Source organism: Protopterus annectens, chromosome 13.part0 (genome assembly GCF_019279795.1).
Source record: "Protopterus annectens isolate FY-2018-M chromosome 13.part0, PAN1.0, whole genome shotgun sequence".
NCBI classification, from domain to species: Eukaryota; Metazoa; Chordata; order Ceratodontiformes; family Protopteridae; genus Protopterus; species Protopterus annectens.
The window spans coordinates 977,456,897-977,480,769 of record NC_056747.1 but is presented as its reverse complement, the minus strand read 5'-3'; the positions used below and the strand labels follow the sequence as shown (position 1 = coordinate 977,480,769).

General features: G+C 37.2%; 1 protein-coding gene across 6 annotated transcripts in view; it reads left to right on the top strand.

Moving 5' to 3' along the window:
• Positions 1 to 23,873, top strand: part of LOC122787886 (junction plakoglobin-like) — an 803,785-nt gene that overhangs the window by 441,114 nt on the left and 338,798 nt on the right. For all 6 annotated transcript variants that reach the window (XM_044054804.1, XM_044054805.1, XM_044054806.1 and 3 more), the window contains one exon: positions 6,854 to 7,004. In XM_044054804.1, coding sequence (XP_043910739.1) covers positions 6,854 to 7,004 — 151 coding nt within the window. The remainder of the gene's footprint in view (positions 1 to 6,853; positions 7,005 to 23,873) is intronic.

Genomic DNA, 23,873 nt, shown 5'->3' with positions numbered 1-23,873 from the left:
GATTAGGTGGGCTATATAAAATGTTTTTCTAACCACTTTGGCCACGTGGTTGTCAAATGAGAGATTGCTATCAACTTGGGTCCCCAGGTCCCTAATGACTTCTTCTGTACTTAATGGATTACCACCTATGTGGTAATTTGTGGGCACTTTGTTTTTGCCAAAGGGGATGACTATACACTTTTTGGTATTTAGCTTGAGGCCATGGCTCTGGCACCAGTTGTCTGTTTCTATGAGGCCCTTTTGGAGGATGCTTGTGTCGGCTGGAGAGTTGATTATGGTGCCCAGTTTGCAGTCATCTGTGAACTTGGTCAGCCACAGTCCTTCCATGTTGGCCTGTACCACCGAGAAATATATACCGAACAAGAGAGGTCCCAGGACTGAGCCTTGTGGGACACCACTTGTAACTGGTTTGGAGTCTGACATGGCTCCAGCAATTCTAACCAAGTGGGTTCTGTCCTTGAGCCAGTTTGCAACCCATTTAGTGACATAGGGGTTTATATTTAAGCTGGTGAGCTTATCTATAATGCCCGAGTGGGGTATTGTATCGAAGGCTTTTGCAAGGTCCAGATAGGCTGTGTGGTCCACAGTTCCCCTCGTCAATGGCCTTGGTGACTGTTTCAAAGAAATCGACCAGGTTTAAGAGGCAGGATCTGCCCTTAACAAAGCCAAACTGGGTAGGAACATGATACTCCCAAGTTTAATAAATGATGATCAAACAGGATTCATAACCAATAGGAAGGTACATGACAACATAATAAGGCTTTTTTTCTTTAATTGATATAGCAAATAAAAAATAATGAATTAACATTAATAAGCTTAGACTTGGATAAAACATTTGATCCAATAAATTGGTCATATCTATTTAGAGTATTATACCAATATAACTTTTCCTCTGAATGTATAGATTTAATCAAAAAAAAATTATGCTAATTCTGTTTCTTTTGTAAAGAATATGCTCTTTTATTTGTAATCCCTTTAATATCTTAAAAAGCACAAAATAAGGATACAGCTTATCTCTCCTGCTATTTGCACTGGCCATAGAACCATTTGCTAATTTTATAAGATCAAACATAAATATAAAAGGTTATAAATTAAATGATAAACTCTCACCAAAAATACTATTATTCGCAGATGACATACTAACCATCTGTGGAAATGTTAACACATCATTAGAACATCTAGTTGACTCTATGGCTTATTTTGAGACAATATCAGATTTAAAATGTAATCACAAGAAAACAAAAGCATTACTAATTAACAAACAGATAACATCAAACATGAATTATTTTAAACACTTTAGCTGGGAGAACTGACAACTGAAATATTTGGGGATGACAATTGAATCCAGTTATAAAAAATCACTATCAGTTAACTACCAACATTTAATTGATACATTTGCAGAACTAAGAGAGAATTGGAATAAATTATTTTTCACTTTTAAAGATAGATTATCGCTAACCAAAAAGATCATAGTACCAAAAATCTTATTTATCAGTCAGGCATTAGTTCTTCCCCATCCAAAGGAATCATTAAGAAATTAAATGCTTCACTACTTAAGTTCTTATGATATCCTAAAAAAGCAAGAATTTCCTTACATTGGCATACAAAAAAATGAGAAGAAGGTGGAATGGGTGTTCCTAATATTGATTTATATACTTAATCTGTTATCAATGTAATACTCCTGTGGCTTAACTCTTCATATTATTCTTGCTGGAAATCAATTCCTGGAAACATGATAATAAATAATAATGAAGTAATAACTGAACCTTTTTTAAATATTTAAAGTAATGTTTTCACATGGGCCCTAAAATATGTACTTTAAGTGATAAATATAGGTTTACTCTCTTTCCCCTCATAAATAACATTCTTTTATTATTCAAAAGATTTATGTACTTGAATTATTTAACTAAAGATTTATTAATAACACTATTCCCGATAGCTTTTACAATGAATATCTAAGATCTTTTAACATAAGAAAAATGTAACGTAAAGGATAGCAAGCTGATTTACTGGTGTTTCTGAATGGAACCAATTTCATTCAGCAGACTATCTGATAGCTCGATATAGCTTGCAAAATAATATTTGGCTTGACATACAATCATGTAAAGTATTCATTCAGGATAAAATCAAATCAGTGTTAGATACACACAGTAAACTTACACCTAAAATCCTAGACATCTTCTCTAATATTAACTTTAACTCAAATGTAGGTACCACATATATATATAGGTCATATATACAATCATCAGAAATGAATTTTTCTCTCCTGATATCTCCTTTTGGAATTTGTCAACAAAAATAAATGAAGAGTTCACAGAAATTAACAAAAAACGTTCTTTAAAATCAGTAACTAAATCTACTTCCCCTTATTGGAGAATATTTACATGGAAATTTTTACACAGGAGTTTTCTATACCCCCCCCCCATAAAATTGCAATTATTTATAAGACAGAAAACACACTTTGTAGGAGATGTGAGATGGTACAAGATGCTGACTGGATTCACATGATTATCAAATGCAAAATGGTAACATCCTTTTGGTCTGATTTTAGGAACTTTTGTAAAGCACTGTGGTCAGATAATTGCGCTGTTACAGATTCCCTTATATTATTTAATGCCCCAATCCCAGTAGTAATACCAAGGTCTCAAATACCTCTTCTATGGTCTAGCTTAACTATTGCTAGGAAAGTCATTACAATAAACTGGAAATGCAAGACTACTATCTCTTTCAACAATGAATTTATTCATCTAGCAAAAGTGGTTTGTAATAAAATCTCTACTATAAAAATGAGAACTGGAAATGCAACACATCAAATAATTGCTTGGCAGAAATTGTATAATTTACTAGAGAAACATTGTTTGTTTATCTTCTTATAATAAGAATTATTATTATGTATATCGTTTGTATATAATTGTGTTTATAAATTGTTAAATGGTCATTGATTTGTAAAATAAAATAAAAAAACTTTAAAAAATTGTGCTTATTCCTAGTGTTATAAATGTTGAAGGTCAAAATGAAGTTGTGAAAAATTGAAAACCTGTTTTCCTTTTTTGTGGAAAGATAGACAATTTGATTATGAATTGTGTTAAAAGAAATGTTATGTTTGTGGTAATATAGGACATGATGTGAAAAAATGTTAATTTAAATGTTATAAATGTAATAAGGCTCGGCATATGTGAATGGATTGTAAAAAAGGGAAGGATGAGGTAGAAAAGACAAGTGTGTTTGAGTAAGAGGAGCAGAAACAAACACAAGAAGGAAATTATAAATCAAGAAGAGCAGGGGCAGAAGCAAGTAGAAGAGGAGGGTACAAAGGTAAGAGCAAGCAGATAGACAGAAATGAACCACAAAAAAGAAGTAGTATTTGATGTGATTTGGATTAATATTGGAATCAAAGATTAAAGAAATGATGTATAATGCTAAATGGGACTTAGCAGAAATTAAAAAAAAATGATAAGATTTTGGTTGTGGAAACTAGAGTGGGGGTCTGCTAAGAGACAATAGAGTATATATATATATATATATATATATATATATATATATATATATATATATATATATATATATGTCTATATATATATATATATATATATATATATATATATATATGTATATATATATTTACTATCATAATGTTGCAAAACAATTGCATTCCCTGACATAAACACAAAAGGAATGCGCAAATGAAAAATAAAGTCTGCTCACAACATTGACTCATGTACCTGACAACTACAAAGTCGATATCAATATCGAACACAAAAAATACAGTGCAAAAATTACATCATGTCTTTGCAGGGGGACAAGCCCCCCCCCCCGCACCCTCCACATCCCCTGCTAACTATATATTCCAACTCAGAGATTGAACTACAGTGAGGAAAGGGATGAATGTCCCAATCTTACTGTACTGGGATCTGTAGGCCTTAGATTGGCCTTGTATCAATGCACAGTGGCATCTGTTGATATGAACTACTGACAGTCATCAACACGGCAAAAGACCATCTGCCATCTGATATCCTGTTTGCAGAAAATCTGCATTCAGGATTTTGATAGTAAACCATATGTGTGTGTGTGTGTGTGTGTGTGTGTGTGTGTGTGTGTGTGTGTGTGTGTGTGTGTGTGTGTGTGTGTGTGTGTGTGTGTGTGTGTGTGTGTGTATATATATAAAGTTCCAGAGTAAAAAAAGAATGTTCTAATTATATGTAAATATGTAATGTAAATAGTGTTGTAGGTAATTTTTTTACATTCACTTGAGCTACCCCAACTCAAGCAAATGGGACATCATTTTAACATCTCATCCACAGCACAAATGTACTGACCACTTGATGCAACTATTGAAAAGTGTAATGTGATCTTCCTGGGAATATTCAGTGAGCAAGCCCCACAAAGAGATATATGTAAAAGCCTATAATGCCCATGGATTATTCTAAGCAGATAATGACAGAAACAGGTACAACCTTGAAATATGGGTCATAAGTATAAATCAACAAAACTACTAGCAATATAGACATCTATGAAATCTTGCAAAATCTCAGATAAAAGCAATTCTATCTCAAACTATAAGAAACTCAACAACAAAATTAAAAAAAAAACTACACAACAGTAAACAATCTCATAAAACCAGGCAAGGTATTTCAACCCAACCCATCTACAACAGATATGAATGAAGTCATAGTCAACCAATCTATATCATATGCTAATGAAAACATGGCCTTTAAATTCAACACACACTTCATACAAGCAGCAACATCTTTGATCAAAGCTAATGCCACAAACTCCCCTTAACCTCTCCCTTTGAAGCAGAATTGCAACATGTCTGTGCCCTAGCATATCTAGTCAGCAAGACTAATAAAAATAATGTTCAAGCATGCTTACATGTGCTACTGATAATTGTAACTGCATGAACTGCAGATGAAGGCAATTTGGGTACAGTGTGGGTGCTGAGAAGAGATCTTTTGGCAAACATCAAAGATTGATGCAATAGTAATTTCATGAACTTTAACAGTATTAGAAATTCAAAACATTTGGAGAAACCAAAATAGAAAGAAACCTATGTTCAGTTTAAAAACTAACCTCCACTTTCAAGACAGCATCAACAAACACATCAAAAACTAGACCTGCTGTAGAGATCCATCTATTTCCACACAGGCAGCAGTAGGAAGGTTACCATCTCTGCCTAATTGCTCCCAAGTCTCCTTTATGCATCTTCATTTAAAAAAAACTTGCAAGCCTCCCAGCTGTCCAAGGGGGACAATATTATAATAGCTTTGCAGATTGTACAACCAATATACCAGACAAACCATATCACTGCTCAGCTCTGAAACACCTTAAGTAGATTAAACTGTCTCATTACTTTACCTTTCCACAACTAATAGTAGTCCAAATCATCCTGTATTGGGAACCTGTAGATCTACCATGCACATTTACATCAAATGCCATTTGATAAAAAAAAAATCCAAAAATCATTTTCTGAAGTCTACTGGGTTGAACAATACTCCACTGTTGTACAATCTTGGAGATGGCATATGGAAGCTGAGTGGTTGAAAGTCTCCCTCAAAGATGGGGATGTAAGAAGGCTGGCTGTCCTGCAAATAAAGCATAGTCATGGGATCATCAAAAGTGTTTTTGGGCTATTTTTTTTTCTGCTGAACAGCTTTTGATATAAATTAATTCAACAGATCAGTATGAATCTCCTATATCTGAAAAAAATGTCCTTTTCTAAAAATCTTCTCCAGTGTTACTGCCCTAACAGACAAATATACCTCAAAGATAAATACCCTTTCTTTGCTACCAAATCAAACAATGCTGCTGGAGATGCCTATTATTCTAATTTTATGTTCAAATTTTGGAACTCTACTCCAGTAATTATCAGGCAGTTAATATGCCTCCATTCCTTTAAAACACATTTAAAATCACGCAGCATAGACACATGGCTTTGGTGCTGCTCCTTTCCCCAGGTTAAGCCCATGGAACATACACAATAAATACCCATCCTTCCTTACTTGTGTCTCCATCTTTAGTATTAGTTCAGCCCAGCTAGTATTACACCAGTTAAAACTGCTACCCTCACTATTACCAGCCACTTAAAATACTCTTTCACCATTCTATTGCTCCTGTCTCCCTACTCATTCTCAGATTTCTCTATATCAAAATCAGTTTACTTTCTCCTTTTCTTTCCTTATACATCCATTCTTTTCCAACAGTTTCAGTGGTCCTTTCCTTTACCTCACATCTATTTTCTTCTAATATTACTGTACCATTCTTTATTGTTACTTTTTCTCATCCTTTTACCAAATATTACAATGTTTTTTAAAATACTCATTCCTTTCATGCATTTCCAGCTGTAGCAATACTCAGCTCAGTATAACCAAGTAACATCTACATATATTGTTATATAAAGTTTTAACTGCATCCTTTACTTCATGCAATACTACCTGCTGTTAATTGATCCGACACATTCCAAATCATGAACTGACTGATATATCATGCTTGTAATTCTTTGTTATATTATGCATGTGCACTTATTTGTTATTGTTGATACAATCTAGTGTGTTAATATTTTCCAGTAGCTTTCAATATATTGTGATTAAGCATTTTTCATTATTTTTTCAATTTGTTATTGGTATTAATTATCAATTATTACTGTAATAGTCTTTCCTCCCTGGGCCTCTGCTGAAAATGTGCTACTTATTGCTCAGACACTCCCAGTAAATAAGTGCAAATAAATAAGTACATAAATCTAGATTTCTTCCATAAAATGAACAGTGTAATATCTGCTCCTTAAGAAATGTTTTTTTTTTAATTCCTAAACGATTCATTGCTCTTCAAAACATTTTTTTCTCATTCCTTCCAATAGTTACTGTACTCTCTATTTGAGAATATCCAACGTGCGGCAACTGCTCTGTTGCATGAACTCGCTCAGGATAAAGATGCTGCTAACGCCATCAGTGCAGAGGGAGCTTCAGCTCCACTAATGAAATTGTTGCATTCCCAGAATGAAAGAATAGGTAAGCAAATTACTGGTAGGCAAAAGGATAACAATACAATGAAGATAACAAATGTAAAAAGATACAAAGTGATGCCACAACGTGTTTGTTAAAAAATATGCATATTTTTGCAAAAGGGAGCAAAGTTTTCATGTGTGTGTGTGTGTGTGTGTGTGTGTGTGTGTGTGTGTGTGTGTGTGTGTGTGTGTGTGTGTGTGTGTGTGTGTGTATCTGTGTGTCTGTGTGTCTGTGCAAAGTGACAGCTGTCTTGTAGAGCAATCTTAAACACCTAAGTTAAATGCAGGTATTATTTTTAGTAGACCATAGCCATCAGTCATCTGACTTAGATTATCTGTTTATGTAGATATGGTTGCTTAGGGAGTCTTTTAAGTCCTTAACTGACTTACTTTCAGGAGTGATAGAGGCTCAAGTAGAAGCTCAAAAGAGTGGGCTATTGTAGCCTTAAATGGTGTGCATTTGCTGCAGTAATCTTAGATTGTACTGAAACATAAAATGGGGAAACATGGGTATGAAATAGCATAGTTTCCCAGTCTGGCTGTAAATGTTTTCTACTTACAAAATGTGCCATCAATTTTGCATGCTAGTATCTGTGCATGTAAGTCATAGCAACACTTCTAATGTCACAAGGAGTGTAAAACTGTCAAAGAAAAAATGTAAACAAAGCATCAGAATTAGAGAGTTATATTGGAACCTGGTGATATCCATCTCCAAATACAGAAGAATGAGAAATCCCAAAGCATAACGTGTCGTAGGAAGTCAACATACAACTTGAGCCATACTCTACAATAAGGAACAAGGACAGAAACTGAGAACTCACTGGTATAATGGCCAATATCATAAATACAGTACATAAAGTAATGCAATGTTCAAAAACACAGATTAACCTAAAGTGTCATAGCAATGTATTGATACATAAACCAGAATATTAAATGTCACACACAGTGTGAAATAGTCCTTAGCAAAAAAATAATTAGGTGACCAGATAACCAGCACTGCAGTGAAATATATTCCAAACAAACTAATTCAGCCATTTCTAGTTTAACTGTTATGATACTACTTGAGGGCAGCATCCAAAGCACTCTGGAAATAATACCTGTTGAGGGCTTATAAAATTATTTGGGTGTAATGCAAACCACTAGTGTTTCAGTCAGTGGTCTGTAACTTACAACACTGTTTATTTCAACAGGAGTCTAAAGTGATTGGGTACCAAGATAATGTGTGGGGCTTATTTCAATCTGTGGAGAACAGACAAATGTTGATAACTTTATGGCATCTCAAAGTTTTGTAACAATATGGGAGCACTTAGTGCACCCCACATTTTTCTGGAGTATAAATAATGAAGTGACATTGTTTTTCCGGAAGCTGCAGTTCTGAAGCTGATCAGTATAAGCAGTAAACATGCTTACACTGATCAATTATTTTTATTATTTTTTGCTTGTTCATCTGGAAAGCCAAGGGAGAAAAGCTCCACAAGTATGTCACGTGAAGTACATAAATTATATCAAAAATGTAAACCTCAAAACATATTTTTATGATGCAAAAACATAAAACCTTTACACAGTAAAATGGAAATAATACAGTTACTTGATATGAATAGACAGCAACCAAAAAAACAACATTTAGAGAAAAGCTGAAGGACAGAAAATAAGTTGAAAGAGTAACAGCATTATAAATTTGTAAGTTACAGTAGAAGCTTAAAGTATAGACTGGAGCTGACTAGTCAGTGGAGTGTAGTTGGTATGTATTAGTTAAACAAGTAGTAGTTACACTTACAAGTTTATAGTGTGAAGAAGGTTTAAAAAATGAGAGAGGATTTGGAAGGTATATGCTATATGGTATTGTTCTACTGAGAAAATGTAAACTGATGGCGTAGAAATGGAAGGTAATAAGAGTTAAGGGGAAAGTCTAGTGAAAAGAGCAGGTGGAGACAGGTGTGAGAGATGTAAGAAATTAAAAGATGTATTTTAAGAGGTATAGATACATTAAGTCAGAGATAAGAGGTAAATGGGGGAGTATAAAGCAGTAAGGTGGAAAGTTTTGGATACAGTAAATGGTAAAGGGGGAGGCTAGCCTGGTGAACAGGAAAAGAAGATAGAGCTTTAATGTAAATGATTAGGCACTGTTTTGAATCTGTTCATATACACAGATGCACACAAACACACATACAGGCACATACACAAATCATGCATACTTATGCACAGATGCACACACATGCACTCGTGTATGTACACACACGTACATATGCACACACATATATACACTCAAACATGCAGATATAAGTGCACAAAAAAGTGTGCATAGGTGTACATCTGTATGCTCGCATGCACACTCATGAATGCACTAGCACACAAACAGGGATGTAGTAGCATGTGCACACACACACACACACACACACACACACACACACACACACACACATACACACACGCACAAACACACATGGATGCACTAGCATATATACAAACACATAAACACACACTGTAGCACATATGTGCACACACATGCACAGATGTCTGCCCACATGCACACAAACACACACACAAACATGTACACACAAATATGCAGCTGTGTGCATGCAGACACACCCACTCACTTATATGCGCATACACACACACACACACACACACACACACACACACACACACACACACACACACACACATATGCACACATGCATGCACGCACACACATTTCGTTTGTGTACTGCTGAAATAATGGAAAGACTAGTGATGTGAGCAGGTGCTATTTAATTTATGGTATATATCCTAAACGTATAATTAAAACTGTATCATCATATCATCATCAACCCCCTTTTTTCCCCATTTTTCTACATGGGTTTGGGGTGTTGTGTTAACTGTTGCAATCTCTCTTGAGTCACCACCACAATTCCGCCTTCTTCAGCACTCATGCCTTACTGTCGCAGACTTTTTCTCACACAATCCATCCAACTCTTTGCTAGAGACCCTAGTTTCCTCTTACCATCTTCCTAACTGTCACAAATCTTTTTCACCAGATTATATTCTGCTTTTCTGCATGAGCCCAAACCACCATAATCTGTTTTTGTTGATGTTTTCTGCAACTGGACTTACTTTGGCTTCTGCTCTTATATCCTCATTCTTCATCTGTCTCATAGTGTGCATCCTACCACCTGTCTCATGCACTTCATTTCCATCACCTCTAGCTTCCTCACCTGCTCTTCTATTACTGCCAATGTTTCTGTATGATGCAATAGCATTGGTTGCACCACTGTTTTGTGCACCTTACTTTTCAGCTTCTTTGGCATTTTTCTGTCACACACTACACCTGACATGTTATGCTGCTCCTCTGATTCTAGCTTTGACCTCTTTATTCAGACTTCCCTTCTCCTCAACCACCCCTCCCAGATATTTGAAGCTATTAACCTGTTACATTATCTTCCCTTCTATCTCAATTCTCTACTTCTGATTTCCCCAATTTCCTGCCATTACCACTGTTTTATCTGTGCTTAGTTTCATCCAATGTGCCTTCAGTTTTTTTTCCATTCCCTTATCCTTTGCTGAAGTTCTTGCTCAGAGTCTGCCTGCAGTGCCACATCACCTGCATCTAGTAACTTTGTTGATCTGTCCCCTTCGACCTGTTTGGTATTGTAATCCATCACCAGTATGAACAGCAGTGGGCTCAGAGCCGAACCCTGTTGCACACCCACTCCCACTGGGAACCACTCTGTGAATCCAAATATCATTCATACTTGAGTCATTGGATCTTTTTGCACCAGTTCTACCAATGTTTCTTGGACTATGAACCATCGGAAAACTGCCCAAATCAGCTTTCTTGGGACCTTGTCATATGCTTTCTCCAAGTCTAGGAATGGCCAATCGGACTCTTTTGTCATCTCTATCTTCTTCTCAACTATCTTTCTCACTACAAACATTGGGTCAATTGTGCTGCATCTTAATCTGAATCTGAACAGCTCATTTCCCATCTTACTTTCTACTACCCTGCGTATCCATTTATCAATCACCCTCTGCAGAACTTTCATGCAATGTGACATGAGACTGATAACTGTACTGCCCACAGCTGTGGATGTCCCCTCTGTTCTTGTACACTGGCACAAGTATAATTATTCTCCAGTCATCTGGAATACGCTTTGCTATGAGTGCCCTCAGAAGTCATTTTTCCTCTGTCTCACCCAGCATCTTCATCATATTTGCTGTGATCTCATCTGAGCCTGTTGCTTTCTCCGACTTCATTTTCATGAGTGTTTTCTTACTACTTCTAGGGTGGGCTCCTGCTCCTCTGTCAACATAGGCCATGTCTGGGGCAGTACAGTCTCTGTGGGGTTTTCTTCATTTAGAAGCTACTAGAAGTAATCCTTACATCTGCCTTTGATGTCCTGTGGACTGGTTAACAGGTTGTTGCTGACTTCCCTTATGAAGGGTGTCTGACTATCTTCTTTATCTTTCTGTCTTTGACTTGCAACCTGATATACTTTATGTGTGCCATCTAGTGAGTCACTTTCCAGTAGCTATGAAGTGCCTCTGATTCAAATTGTAATCAGTTTAGCACCATTTACATGATGTATGCCTGGCTGCACTCCTGCACACTATCTGTTTTCTCCCTGAGAAAAATCAAGCAATCCCAAGAACAAAATATTTAGTTTTACAATTCAGAGAATTGTATTTGTCAGTCAGTTTGCCATGCAAACTATGCTTTGAATGCAGCAATGTGTATATATATATATATATATATATATATATATATATATATATATATATATATATAACAGAGAGATTTTACCCTCCTTTTAGTCTGTCACACATACCATATATACCAACTCCAAGATTGCACTGCAGCAAGGAAAATGGTAAATCTCCCAAATCTCCCATTCTACTCTTTATGGCAATCTCAATGCAAAGTGTTTGAAGTTTCAAAATTTCGATCATATGGTCTCGTGGTCTCGGCCATATGGTTTTGAAGTTTTGAGACTTCAGTAAAACAAAGTAGACCCATACATACATATATATATATATATATATATATATATATATATATATATATATATATATATATATATTTAAGCAAGTCAGTCAAGTGAAAAGAAAGAAAAAAAAAACAAGGAATGCTGAGAAAAGACTGATCATGAATCATCTGAATCACTATTATTGCTACATGACCAAATATGCTTTCATATTTTTTTTTTTATAATTACATACTTATCCAGTTACAGGAGGAGCAATCCCAGGACTCAGTGAGCCCAGGAAAGTAAAACTAGTCCTGAGTAGGGTATTGGCTTGTTGTAGGATGTAAGACATTCATTCACACCTGGCATGCACACACATGTGCACAGGCAGTTTGGAGGAATGCCAGTTCCCCCACATCAAGTCTTTGAGAAGAGAATAAATAAAAATACCCTGCAAAACCCCAAAGGGGACATATAAGCTCAGCAAAACAGGCATGCCAAGCAATAACCAAACTGATGAACCAAACACTGTGATGCAGCAGCATTAACTGTTACCTCACTCTACCATCCATTTTTAAATAAAATAAATTTAAGCAGGGGCGGCTCGTGCTATTGGACTGCAGGACTGCAGCCCTACCAGCTGTAAAACAAGAAAAATAAAATATAAACAAAAGAGAAAATAAAAAAACAAAAAGAAAATAAGCGCAACTGTGAGTCCTGGAATATCGCGCATGCGCACTCACTGCATTTCCCGATATTCAGACTGCTAGTGAACCAGTCTGGAGCATGCACACAGAATCCAGACTGTCTCCACCAGCAGTCCGGATTATGAAGACAACATGCAAGTCTACATTTTTCCAGCAGTCTATGCAGTTAGAACTGCATAGACTGGAAGGGAATTGGACTGCAACGTCCGCAGGCACGGTGGTCTCGCAGGAAGGATACAACGAGCCTGAGGTGCTCTTGCGGGAAGGGCTTGCAGGAATGGATTTAACAGCTTGGCGACAGGACTTTGCAGGTAGGGTGCATAAGGGAATATATTTAATAGCTCGGCGACTGTGTGTGTGTGTGTGTGTGTGTGTGTGTGTGTGTGTGTGTGTGTGTGTGTGTGTGTGTGTGAGTGTCTGTTTGTCTGTGTGTGCGGGTATGTGTTTTACATCAGAGACATAAAATACATATACAATGATAAAAAAAACATAAATAAATTTTAACAGACTGCCATTTTCTAAGAAATAATGCCCTCCAGTGGCACATGGAAAAATTGAGCTTTTATGGATATAGATGCCCTCTGCCTGTAAAGTTGAGCCTCACAACACCCTTAGGCACTCTAGCATTTCTTTGTAATACCTACAGTGTTTGGTAATAGCCTGCTTAATACCAGTCTATTAACACATCATCTGTCTCATTGTGAATTTCATAACTAAAATAAATAAATTGGGTAGCAGTGGTGCAATCAGCAACTTATATGTTTCTGAAAAACATTCCATGTACTGGGAACTGAGATTCTGAGTAGCATCAAATGTTAAAACTGGGGGGGTATCCATTTTACTGTGTCACTGTCACTTCAACTTTTATTTTAATTTTATTTCATTTATTTCCTAAGTGCTTTACAAAAGTCAAATTAGATGCATGTATTTAAGCAAAGTATTATAAGTAATAACAATATTTAAAATGTTGTAATGTTATTTTAAACAAGGGCACTACAAGAACATAGTTAAGACAGTAAAGAACTTCTTCAGTGACAGAGACAAAGGTACAGCGACTTCAGAATGCAGCGATGTGATGGGAACAGTTCATGGCAACTTAAACATCAGATTTCTATTTAATGCAATTTCTAGTGCTGAACATTAGTAGTTTATGATTATTTTAGCATTACTGTTTATCTTGCATATGTAAATTTCAGATAATATGTTACATAAAACATAACTTGCACAGTTTATATACCCTAATACATCTAACAATTAAACAATTAGCCTAAACCAATTAATCAATAATAATGTTTATTGATTAATTGGTTTAGGCTAATTGTTTAATTGTTAGATGTATTAGGGTATATAAACTGTAAGTTATGTAATGTTTTATACTCCTTGAAGGTGGTTGCTGATGCGCTAGAGGTACAATAAACTGGTGTTTTAAGTGGATTCTTCGTCTGTGATCTTCAGTTTTATCTTTCCTTTTGGTTTGTGCATTATTTTACATAAAACCTCCCACTGTTCTTTGTAAACAGGAACATTTTCAAAGCAGTATGATGCCCTAAATGTGGGATATACAGAAGTTTATGTTTCAATGTGTGGTGGTGAAAAAAGTAATGAAATATTAAACAAACTTCAGCAGTGCCTGACTAGGATACTTCCTCTATGAGTGGACAAAACCGAATCCACTGATGATTGAAACCCCCGAACTACAATCAACAAAAACAAAATGCTGAAAAATACTTTTGAAATGCTTTTTGCAGGGAAGCTAGTCTCCACAGCACTCAGACTTATAGATGTGACCTCCACAGTCATACCAACTGAAGAAGGGGGAAATTTACCCAAAAAGTTCATTCGGTATAATTTGACAAATTGGGTATTGCAACAATTTGTTAGGCAAAAAAAATGTACCTCTTCTGAGTCAGTACTAAGATGTTGACAGCTATGGTGAGAACTGAATTCACTAAATGGTAGACATTTAAGTTTCAGTCTTCCTCTTTCATAAAACAGATGATTAATTTGGCATAGTGTCATGTTGCTCTGACTGTTTTGCACAGGGTCCTTGGCAGTGAAATGTATGGTGGTAACACAGCATTTTATTCTTGCAACTTTCCAACATTATACAAGCAATGTTTAAAATGTGTCCCTGTTTTTTGGTCTTTACCCCCCTCCCTAAATTTTGGCGTTTTCCAGATTTCTTGTGCTGCAAAGTTCAGAGATACAGCTGAGTGTCAAGTAGATTTTACAAGAAGATGAGAGCTGCAGGAGAACAAAAGTTTAGTGATGCTTATGCTGCATCTGCTTTTATTGTTAATAGCACAACAAGTAGTGTACTTTCTTTTGATGCAGAAGGCTGTGGGTTCTACTCCCAAAGTAGGTAGATGCATTGCTGATACTGTACTGTATTGTAAAGGGGGGTGGATGCTGCAGTTCTTTTTGGTGAAGATACCTAGTAACTATGAACCTATCAGTTTACCATCCATTCCCTATTGCAGTATTACTAGCTTATTGTTTTTTTAATGAAACAGGCAATTTATTCCTCAAGGGCAACAGACACTTTATATGAAGTTGTTTACTAGCAGCAACCTCTTCATTAATTACAGATTTCTTTAATGTGGAATTATTTAGATGACTTTTACTTCAGAGATTGTGCATATTTACTGATACAGGTGTACTGTAGAAGTTTGAATAGACTTTTATGATAGAAATGTTCTGAATTGGGCAGTTTTGTCGTTATTGGTGCATGTATTTTGTTTCATTGTTTACTGGAAAAATGTTCTGAATTGTGTAGTTTTGCCATTATTGGTGCATGCATTTTGTTTAATTGTTTACTGGAAAAATGTTCAAAACAAAAATTTAAAACACCCTCTACAACTGTACTATATTGTGCAAGGACATTAATTTAATACAATCAGAAAGGTATATCAAAGACCACGTGTATGTTTCATGTGCAAGGGGCCTATGATTTGAAAACAGCCCAACATTAATCTTTATCTGCCACTGGCAAAATGTATTTTCTTTGAATGTGGGTTTCAGTACTATTTCAATGAATGTGAGTTTCAAGGGCAGAGAATTTTTAATGCTAAGTCTGTTTTCATTATGAGACTGCATTGCTTTGTTTAGCAGATGACTTAGTGTTTGTGCTGTAAAATGCAAAATAAAACTTTCAAATGAAGTCCATATCATCGTAGAAGTAAAGCAGTATGCACATTAGTGTTTATAGTAAATAGGGTGAAATAGTCAAGTAATGGTTCATTGGAATGGCTGCAGGGGGGGGGGCTCCATTCAACCCTGATTTTGTGAGGGGGAAGGGCGGCAAACTCAAAGACAGCACCGGCTGAACTATACCTCTCAACTGTCCAGATTTTCACAGAATGAATAGATTTTTGCTTCTTATTTTTGTTTTGTTCCTCATAAAATGTGTGGTTTTCTGGCAAATAATTTAGGAATTAAGTCACTAAATAATGACAGACAATGAGTTTCAGACTTTATAACCTTCAGAAAAATGCATGCTAAAGCAAGACCCCCCATTCTATCAACTGTCTCAGTTTATACAACAATTTTATTATTGTTTATATGTCCCCCCAGTATATTTGGCTTGTCCAGATTTCCTGCATTAACAGGTTGAGAGGTACGTGCAAATAAATTGCTTTAAAAACTTAGGCATATCAAAACCTCTCAACTGTCCCTGATTTTGGATCAAAATGTTGGTCTTCCCCTAATAATGTTGTTGTTGTTTGTCTTTCGGCTTTTTCCCGATTAGGAGTCGCCAAAGCAGAACTCCGGTATGCTAATTATTGGCAGTAGATTTTTACGGTGCCGAGTTGCCAGCTCGATGCCCAACCTTCAACGAAGGCACGCCCATTCACGCATGTCTTTCGGAACGCCACTCGGCCACGGGTAGAACATGCAGACTCCACACAGAAGGCACTCCCCGCACTCCAGCTGAGAATCGAATGGGAGAACCTCTTGCTGTGAGACAACAATGCTACCACTGCACCACAGTGGATAATCCCACCGCAAAATGGCAATTTTGGAAGAAAACTTGGAGGGTTTACAATTATGAAATAACTGATAACTGTAATAATCAGAGTTATAGATTACTTTTATTTCAGAAATGCATATAGATTATTTTATTTTGTCAGCTGCTCAAGTTAGCAGTACTAATATTAAAAAAGTGTCCCTTCTTTGACAGGTTCCCAGCTGTATTGTATGGCTACTTTATATTTTTGCATCACATTTTTGGCCCATTTTTCATAAAATTGTGTTTTTTTGCCAAGCTCCGGTTTCTTCTCACATCCCAAAGACATGCTGTAGGTGGATTGGACACTCTAAATTGGTCTTAGGTATGAGTGTGTGTGTGTGTGTGTGTGTGTGTGTGTGTGTGTGTGTGTGTGTGTGTGCCTTCTGTGGAAGGATGGGTGCCGGGCTGGCAACTCGACCCTGTAAAACTCTACTGCCAATCATGAGCAGACAGGTGATCCACTGTGGTGACCCGTAACCGGGAAAAGCTGAAAGAAGAAGTGGAAAATCATTAAAGACTGAAGTTAGAAAATAATGACAGACATTTGAGTTTCAGATTTTATATCCTTCAGAAAATTCATACTAATGCAAGACCTACTATTCTATTATCTTTCTAAGTTTATAAGAGCAATATTTAAAAATTGTCCTTATTTTTGGGCCTTTGTCACACTTCTATGTATGGCTTTGTCCACATTTCTTGCTCTGAGTTTGAGAGGTATGACAAATGTGTCAGGGCCATCACAGTCAGCTAGAGACATTTCAAATTATGACATACTTGTTGCACCCCACTCTCCCATATAGTGTGAGTCTGGATGTGTCCAAGCAAGGCAAGGAGCAGTTATGCAGTGTAAATGTGCAGAGTATCCCCCCATCCAAGGTAGACACAAGTACTACTTTTATTCTGTCCTTGATTTTGCAGAATGTTCTGGTTTCTGTCATATTTTTATACTGTTGATTTAAGCTTATTATTACTCAGAAAGTGTCTGTTGCTCTGTGTTTAAATAGCAATCATTTAATGACCATCAGGTAAGCTTGTCAGAGATTGTAAGATGCAAGTAAGCTTTAATAAGTATACTGTTAAAGAATTGCCAACATTGAAAGCCTTTCTGTTGTTGCCATGCAGAGAATACTTGCATAGCTAGATAATGTATAAGCCTTGGGTATTGAAATGCATATGACGGTAGTTGTAATAAAGGACAGGATTGCATTATTTTAAGAAGCTCATTACATTTGTTGAAGACTTGCAGTCATCTTTGCAGACTTTACCCATAAACTAAACAGAACGCCAATCTATCATGTGTGGTCCATTACCTGTACAGTAATCCTTTAAGCAATATATATTGATCTTGTTTCTTGTTTGCTTTTCATTTTTTACTTTGATCATGTTTTCCCCATGAAACAAGTAGATAGTTGTTGTCAGGCAGCAGGTCTTTTTTGGATAAGAAACATTTTTACAAGTGGGGTATAACAGAGATTGCTACTTTTAGCATGTTACTTGGTACTTCAATAAAGCTGAATATAAATTATAATTAGAACTGCAGTGCAAGGAGAAGTGGTTTGAGTTGAGTGCTGCTTGTTTTTCTTATACTTGATTTTGACTGGCATTCCAGTAATGTATTTAAAAAGTAATTTATTTTTTCATGCCTCATAACCTTTTTGTTTCCATCTAGATATTAAGTAAGCTGTCGTGCAGCCAATGCATTGAAATATATTTTTTTCTTCTACACTTCATTTTGTCTTGATTGTACTCGCATAATGACAGTTTGGCACCCAGGGCAGCATATTTAATTAAAGTTACAGTTTTTGTGGTTTTGAGCATAGCTCCTCCCCTTTCTAGTTGGCTGCACCCCTTCCCATTGACCCCACCCATTCAGCTGTCTCCTGCAGCCCCTCTTTGATTTGAAGTCAACAGCCACCACTGAATTTAAGACAGGCTATTTATGGAAACATAGGGTTTCAGCAGACTGCAGTACACAGACTGTTATTTATGCAGCACACTGTGTTTTGTGCTTCAAATTTTACATAGTTAAAACTAACCAGAAACTGAAAGAGAGATTGCGGGATAATTTGTATTGCACAAAAAGAGGGAATAACAGTAGTGCTTTAGCAAAACACACACTAACAAATGGTAACACATATATTTGTATTCCAAGTTTTGCAAGTTGTGACTGAGAGTGTGGGGGGGGGGGCTTAGTAAACATGACAGAAAATGTAGAATTACAGTGGATTTTAAGGTTACGAGTGCATAGGGGAGTGGGTCTGAATGACCACGTACCCCTAAAACCAGTATTAAAGGCAAAGAAAAATAGATAAATGTAATTCTGCATTTTTGTGTTTTTACTTGCTAGTTTTTTATGTGGTGTTTTTAGATGCTGTTGCTTTAAAAGTAAATGCCTTGTGGATCAATTAGGTTTTTGCATTGTCATGTTAACTGATACTAAAATTAAGTATAAAAGAAGTTCACTTGCTTTACTTTTTTGTCTGATAAAGTGGTGGTGAACACTGCGAAAGTGATAACTTTTAATAAAACCTGTGGATTTTACAACTGCTGAGCCTTGCCTTTCTGCCTGTTACTAGCTGTGGTTTTGCTTGGAATTTTGTTTGGGTCTGCTGATGGAACACACTCACTGCCTTTGGGTTTTCTTGCTGCAAATTTTAAGAAGGGTTTTTTCTGCTGAGTAGAAACTGCATAATTAATTATCAGTGGCAAGTAAAATTTGTATATTATTTTGGGAATAGTGTGTGTGTGTGTGTGTGTGTGTGTGTGTGTGTGTGTGTGTGTGTGTGTGTGTGTGTGTGTGTGTGTGTGTGTGTGTGTGTGTGTGTGTGTGTGTGTGTATTTGATGTCTGTGAGGCTCCCCCGGATTCATTATTCTTCCATGCAGGACTAGCTTAGTCCTGCATGGAAGCAGCCGTTTAGGAGCAAGATGGCAGTGCACCATGCATATCAATAAAGGCTCGCTGCCTGAGCTCATAAATGGACACAGAGGGTGTACGAGTGCAGGGGGCATGTCTGAGAGCAGAGCTCTCAGAATATACACACCCCTGCAATCAAGAACAGCAGTTTAGGAATAAGAATGAGCAAGACTGCTCATAGGTGTTCGCATACCCCCAGGAACAAACCACCAAGTTTATAAGAACAATAGTTAAAGCATGAAATATAAACAAGCTTTTTTTTATGAAACAGATAAAATTTAACCGTAGGTGCACAGGTTTGCACATTGCTTAGCTACGTTTAATGCAGCTTAAATGGCAGAAGAGGATGAAACTCAAGATATATGCAAATGAACCAGTACTGCAATAGTGTAGTGGGCAGAGCATTCGCCTTACGAGCAGTTATTCCCAGTTCGAGTCCCACTCCAGTACATTCCATTTTCCATGTCAAATCACTTTATGAACAATATTTTTTGTTCATTAACCTACTAAATAATATATATTTGTAAACTGGAGTACTGCATTAAATGCAGATATGAGGTGTCATTGTAATAATGTTGTAAAATCCACAGATAATCACAAGTGCCCCATACAGTATATGTACACAGGAATCAGGGATACAAATCAAAGGTACAATGTGTAATGAATGATAAATCCATAGAGTTTCCAAATCCACCACCTTCCCAAAAAACATTTTACATTACTGTCTAAGTTAGTGCAGGGCTAAGCGGGAGTAAGCACTATTAAGCAAGAGTAAGCATATTTAAACAGTAGTAAGCGGGTTTAAGCCCATTTGTGTGAGATTAAGCAATGTGCACACAGGTTAAGATATATTAAAGCTAACTCTCTGTAAACATATGTAACCGGAGGTTAGCATTGCTTACCTTCATGCAAACCTGCGCAAACTCACTTACAATTGCTTAAAAGTGCCTTAATCACTCTGTATGCAACAGCCGCTGTTCTGGCCAGAAACAAAATAAACAGCCTTTGCAGGTCTTCACCCCAGGACCATGAACACTATAGTCACAGTAGTTAACCACTAAGCCATCACAGCAGTACATAACATTGAGGTATCTCCAAACAGATCTTCAGTATACAACAATCAAACTGAAGATATGAAAGGAATGTATATGCAGTTTTATGTTGTATAACCTACTACATAACATTAATATGTGAACTGAAGTACTGCATTAAGCCCAGATGTGAGGTGTCATTGTATTAAAGTGTTGAAATCCCCTAATAAACACAAGGACCCCATACAGTGTACGTACACATGAATCATGGATACCAAACACATGTATAGCATGTAATGAATAATAAATCAATACCAAACAGCAAATAGTATGCAAATTAAAAATTAAGCAACACTAAGCATTCGACAGCCCAGCTTGGTAGGTGTAAACTATGTGTAGGGCAGCTAACTCAGTTTGCCCATTGGTATACCCCTTTAAGCAATGCCAACCTTAGGTAAGCAGGTTTGCCCATAGCTTGGCATTTTCAAAACTGTCCAATCATGGCAAAGTGTGGGAAATCAGCCCTATTTAAACCCAGCAGGTGGGAATACATCTCATAACTGCTTGCAGCTTCCTCCTGTAGGCTGTATGACTGGTATGGGAGAGGATGTGCAGTTTTGGGTGCAACGTTGGGGCATCCAGGAGTCCAGAGCCATGGCAGAACTCCTTGTGAAAGTCCATGACCAGAGACTGCTGCAGGGCCAGTACCAGGGTTCCCACTACAAAGCGGAAGCCTGGGACCATCTCGCCTGTGACCTCACCAGGGCCACTGGCATACCCCGAACTGGTGAGCAGGTCAGGCATCATTATGCCGACCTGATGCGGAGAAAGGGGGATCTCTTGGATCAGTGGATCTAAGAGGCAAAGAAGACGGGGGATGTCCCATCCGTGTATATCAGCCCACTACCTGTTTAATAATTGCCAGTTCATGTATATTATGGATAGGTATGGCTAAATATTCCTCTTATATCTTTCACAGTAGCAGATGAGCAGGCTGTGAACCAGGAAGCCCATGCCTGTAGATTGCAGTGGTTGCGACGCAAGGCAGGTTAGTAATATTCTTGCATGTACTGTCATAGGAAATAAATCTAAAAGTTGTAATAAGTTAATCGTCTGTATAAAACCTGTATTGTTTAAGGCATGTACTGCATACATCAGAGAATATGGCAGGAAGAGTCTCATATAGGTTATATGTAAATAAAAGCATAATAGCCTGACACTAAAGGTCTAACTGCTGGACTGCATGTGCTTTCTCTGGTATCATATGGTAATGTAGAGTTGCAATCTCTTAATAGTACTGTTGTATTAAGCACTGTTACCCACACTGTGCTACATAAATAAAATGTGTAGGAATGTCTGTATATGACTGTTGTAATCACAAGAGGTCATACAATCCAACTGAGAGAGACTTAGACAGAAAAAAGAGAAAAGATAGACAACATAATCCAAATAGAACACTCAACTGAGATGTGAACTGTTGTATTTTTAGCACACACAGCCATGGTTCGAATCCTGGGAGTGGTAGTAGGCTGTATGCAGAATCATACCCCACAACTGTACAGATATGTCCAGAATGTCCAGTTACTTGGCCCATATCTGCTGCCTGTCACCCTCTCCCCCTGGCAAATCAGTGGGATGATCCCACATGTTTAGGCAGCAAATAAGAAATACAACTGATTGTCAGAAATCTATAAGAACAAACATGTCACTCTAGCAACTCACCAAAATATTATGAGAGTAATAAGCCAAGTATGTCCCATCTCCATCCCATGTTGTCAAGCTGTGACCAGAGTGTGTGCAGTAACAGAGTGAGATGTATGTGCATAATACTAATGTGGAATCTGGTAATTTGTGTAGCAACATTCAGGTAGTGCAAAAAAACATTGCCCCCACAGGTCTGTCAGATACGAAAACTGTGCCTAGAAATAAAAGATTGATACCCTGTACTGGTACTGTTTACTCTAGTTATGTATGGCATCGTTACTGTTGCAGTTGCTCTGAATAATAAGATATTACTCACAACTGTCACCCACACTGTGCTACATAATAAAACTGTCTAGGAAATCCTGTATAAGAGTGTTGTAATTACAAGGTCAGATTGTAAAACCACAGGAGAATTATAGACAGAAATCAGACAAGAGATACACAGCAATATCTATATAGCACACACTCAACTGTGATGGACACTGTTTTATTTTTAGCAGACACAGCCATGATTCGAAACATGGGAGTGGTAGTAAGCTGTATGCAGAATCATACCCCACAAGTGTACAGAATTGTCCAGAATGTCCAGTTAATTGGCCCATATCTATGGTTGTTACCCTGTCCCCCTGGCATATCAGTGTGCTAATCTCTGACATGTAGGCAGCATTTCATGTCATATAACTGACTGTCAGGCCTGTACATATTTGGAAAATGTCAGTGAAAACAAAACTGTCATTGTACAATTCACCAAAGGTTGAAGAGGGCAATAGTCAAAATATGTTCCGGCTCACCTGCATGTGGTCAAGACATGCCCAGAGTCTGTGCAATAAGAGATGGACAGGTATGTGCATAACATCAACCTGTAATCTGGGAATATGTGTAGAAACAGTTAGGCAGTGTTAACAAACAGTACCTGCACAGGTATACCAGATAAGAGGTGTATGCTGCAGGTAAAACTCAGTTCATGTATATAGTTGTCTACATCCATACTACTGTCCAAACTAAGGCCATAGGGTAGTGTACTAATACTTGTAAGGTACAGATCACAGCACTGACTAGGAAAGTAATGAGAACTACAGGAATATACTAGATGTTAACTGACATTTTTCTCTCCCCCCCAACCATATCTGCAACAATAAACTAAATACACAACTCAATCAGTATGCACTGCATTAAATCTACTGCTGGGACATATGTCCTATTGTTTGATAAATATTTAAATTTGTTTCTATGCATGGGCCATGTTAAAATACTCCCACATTGGTGGCATGCTGCCATCAATGTACCTGCATGCTGTTGTAATGGCCACTGTGGTTCCATATATGCATGTGTTCTGTTCGCTATGCAACTGTTCCATATTTTCAGGTTAATAGGAATATCTATGCATGTTGTTATACCTAACCCTGGAATGTGTTGACTATTACCAACCCACATATGTTGTAAATTTGAACACCATAGCATGTTTGGGAAGGCCGGTCGCAGCAGACCTTCCTGTCCCACCTCAGCTGGCCGTGTCACTGGGCACCAGCACATTTGGGGCCCACCCTGGGACCTCTTCATCCAC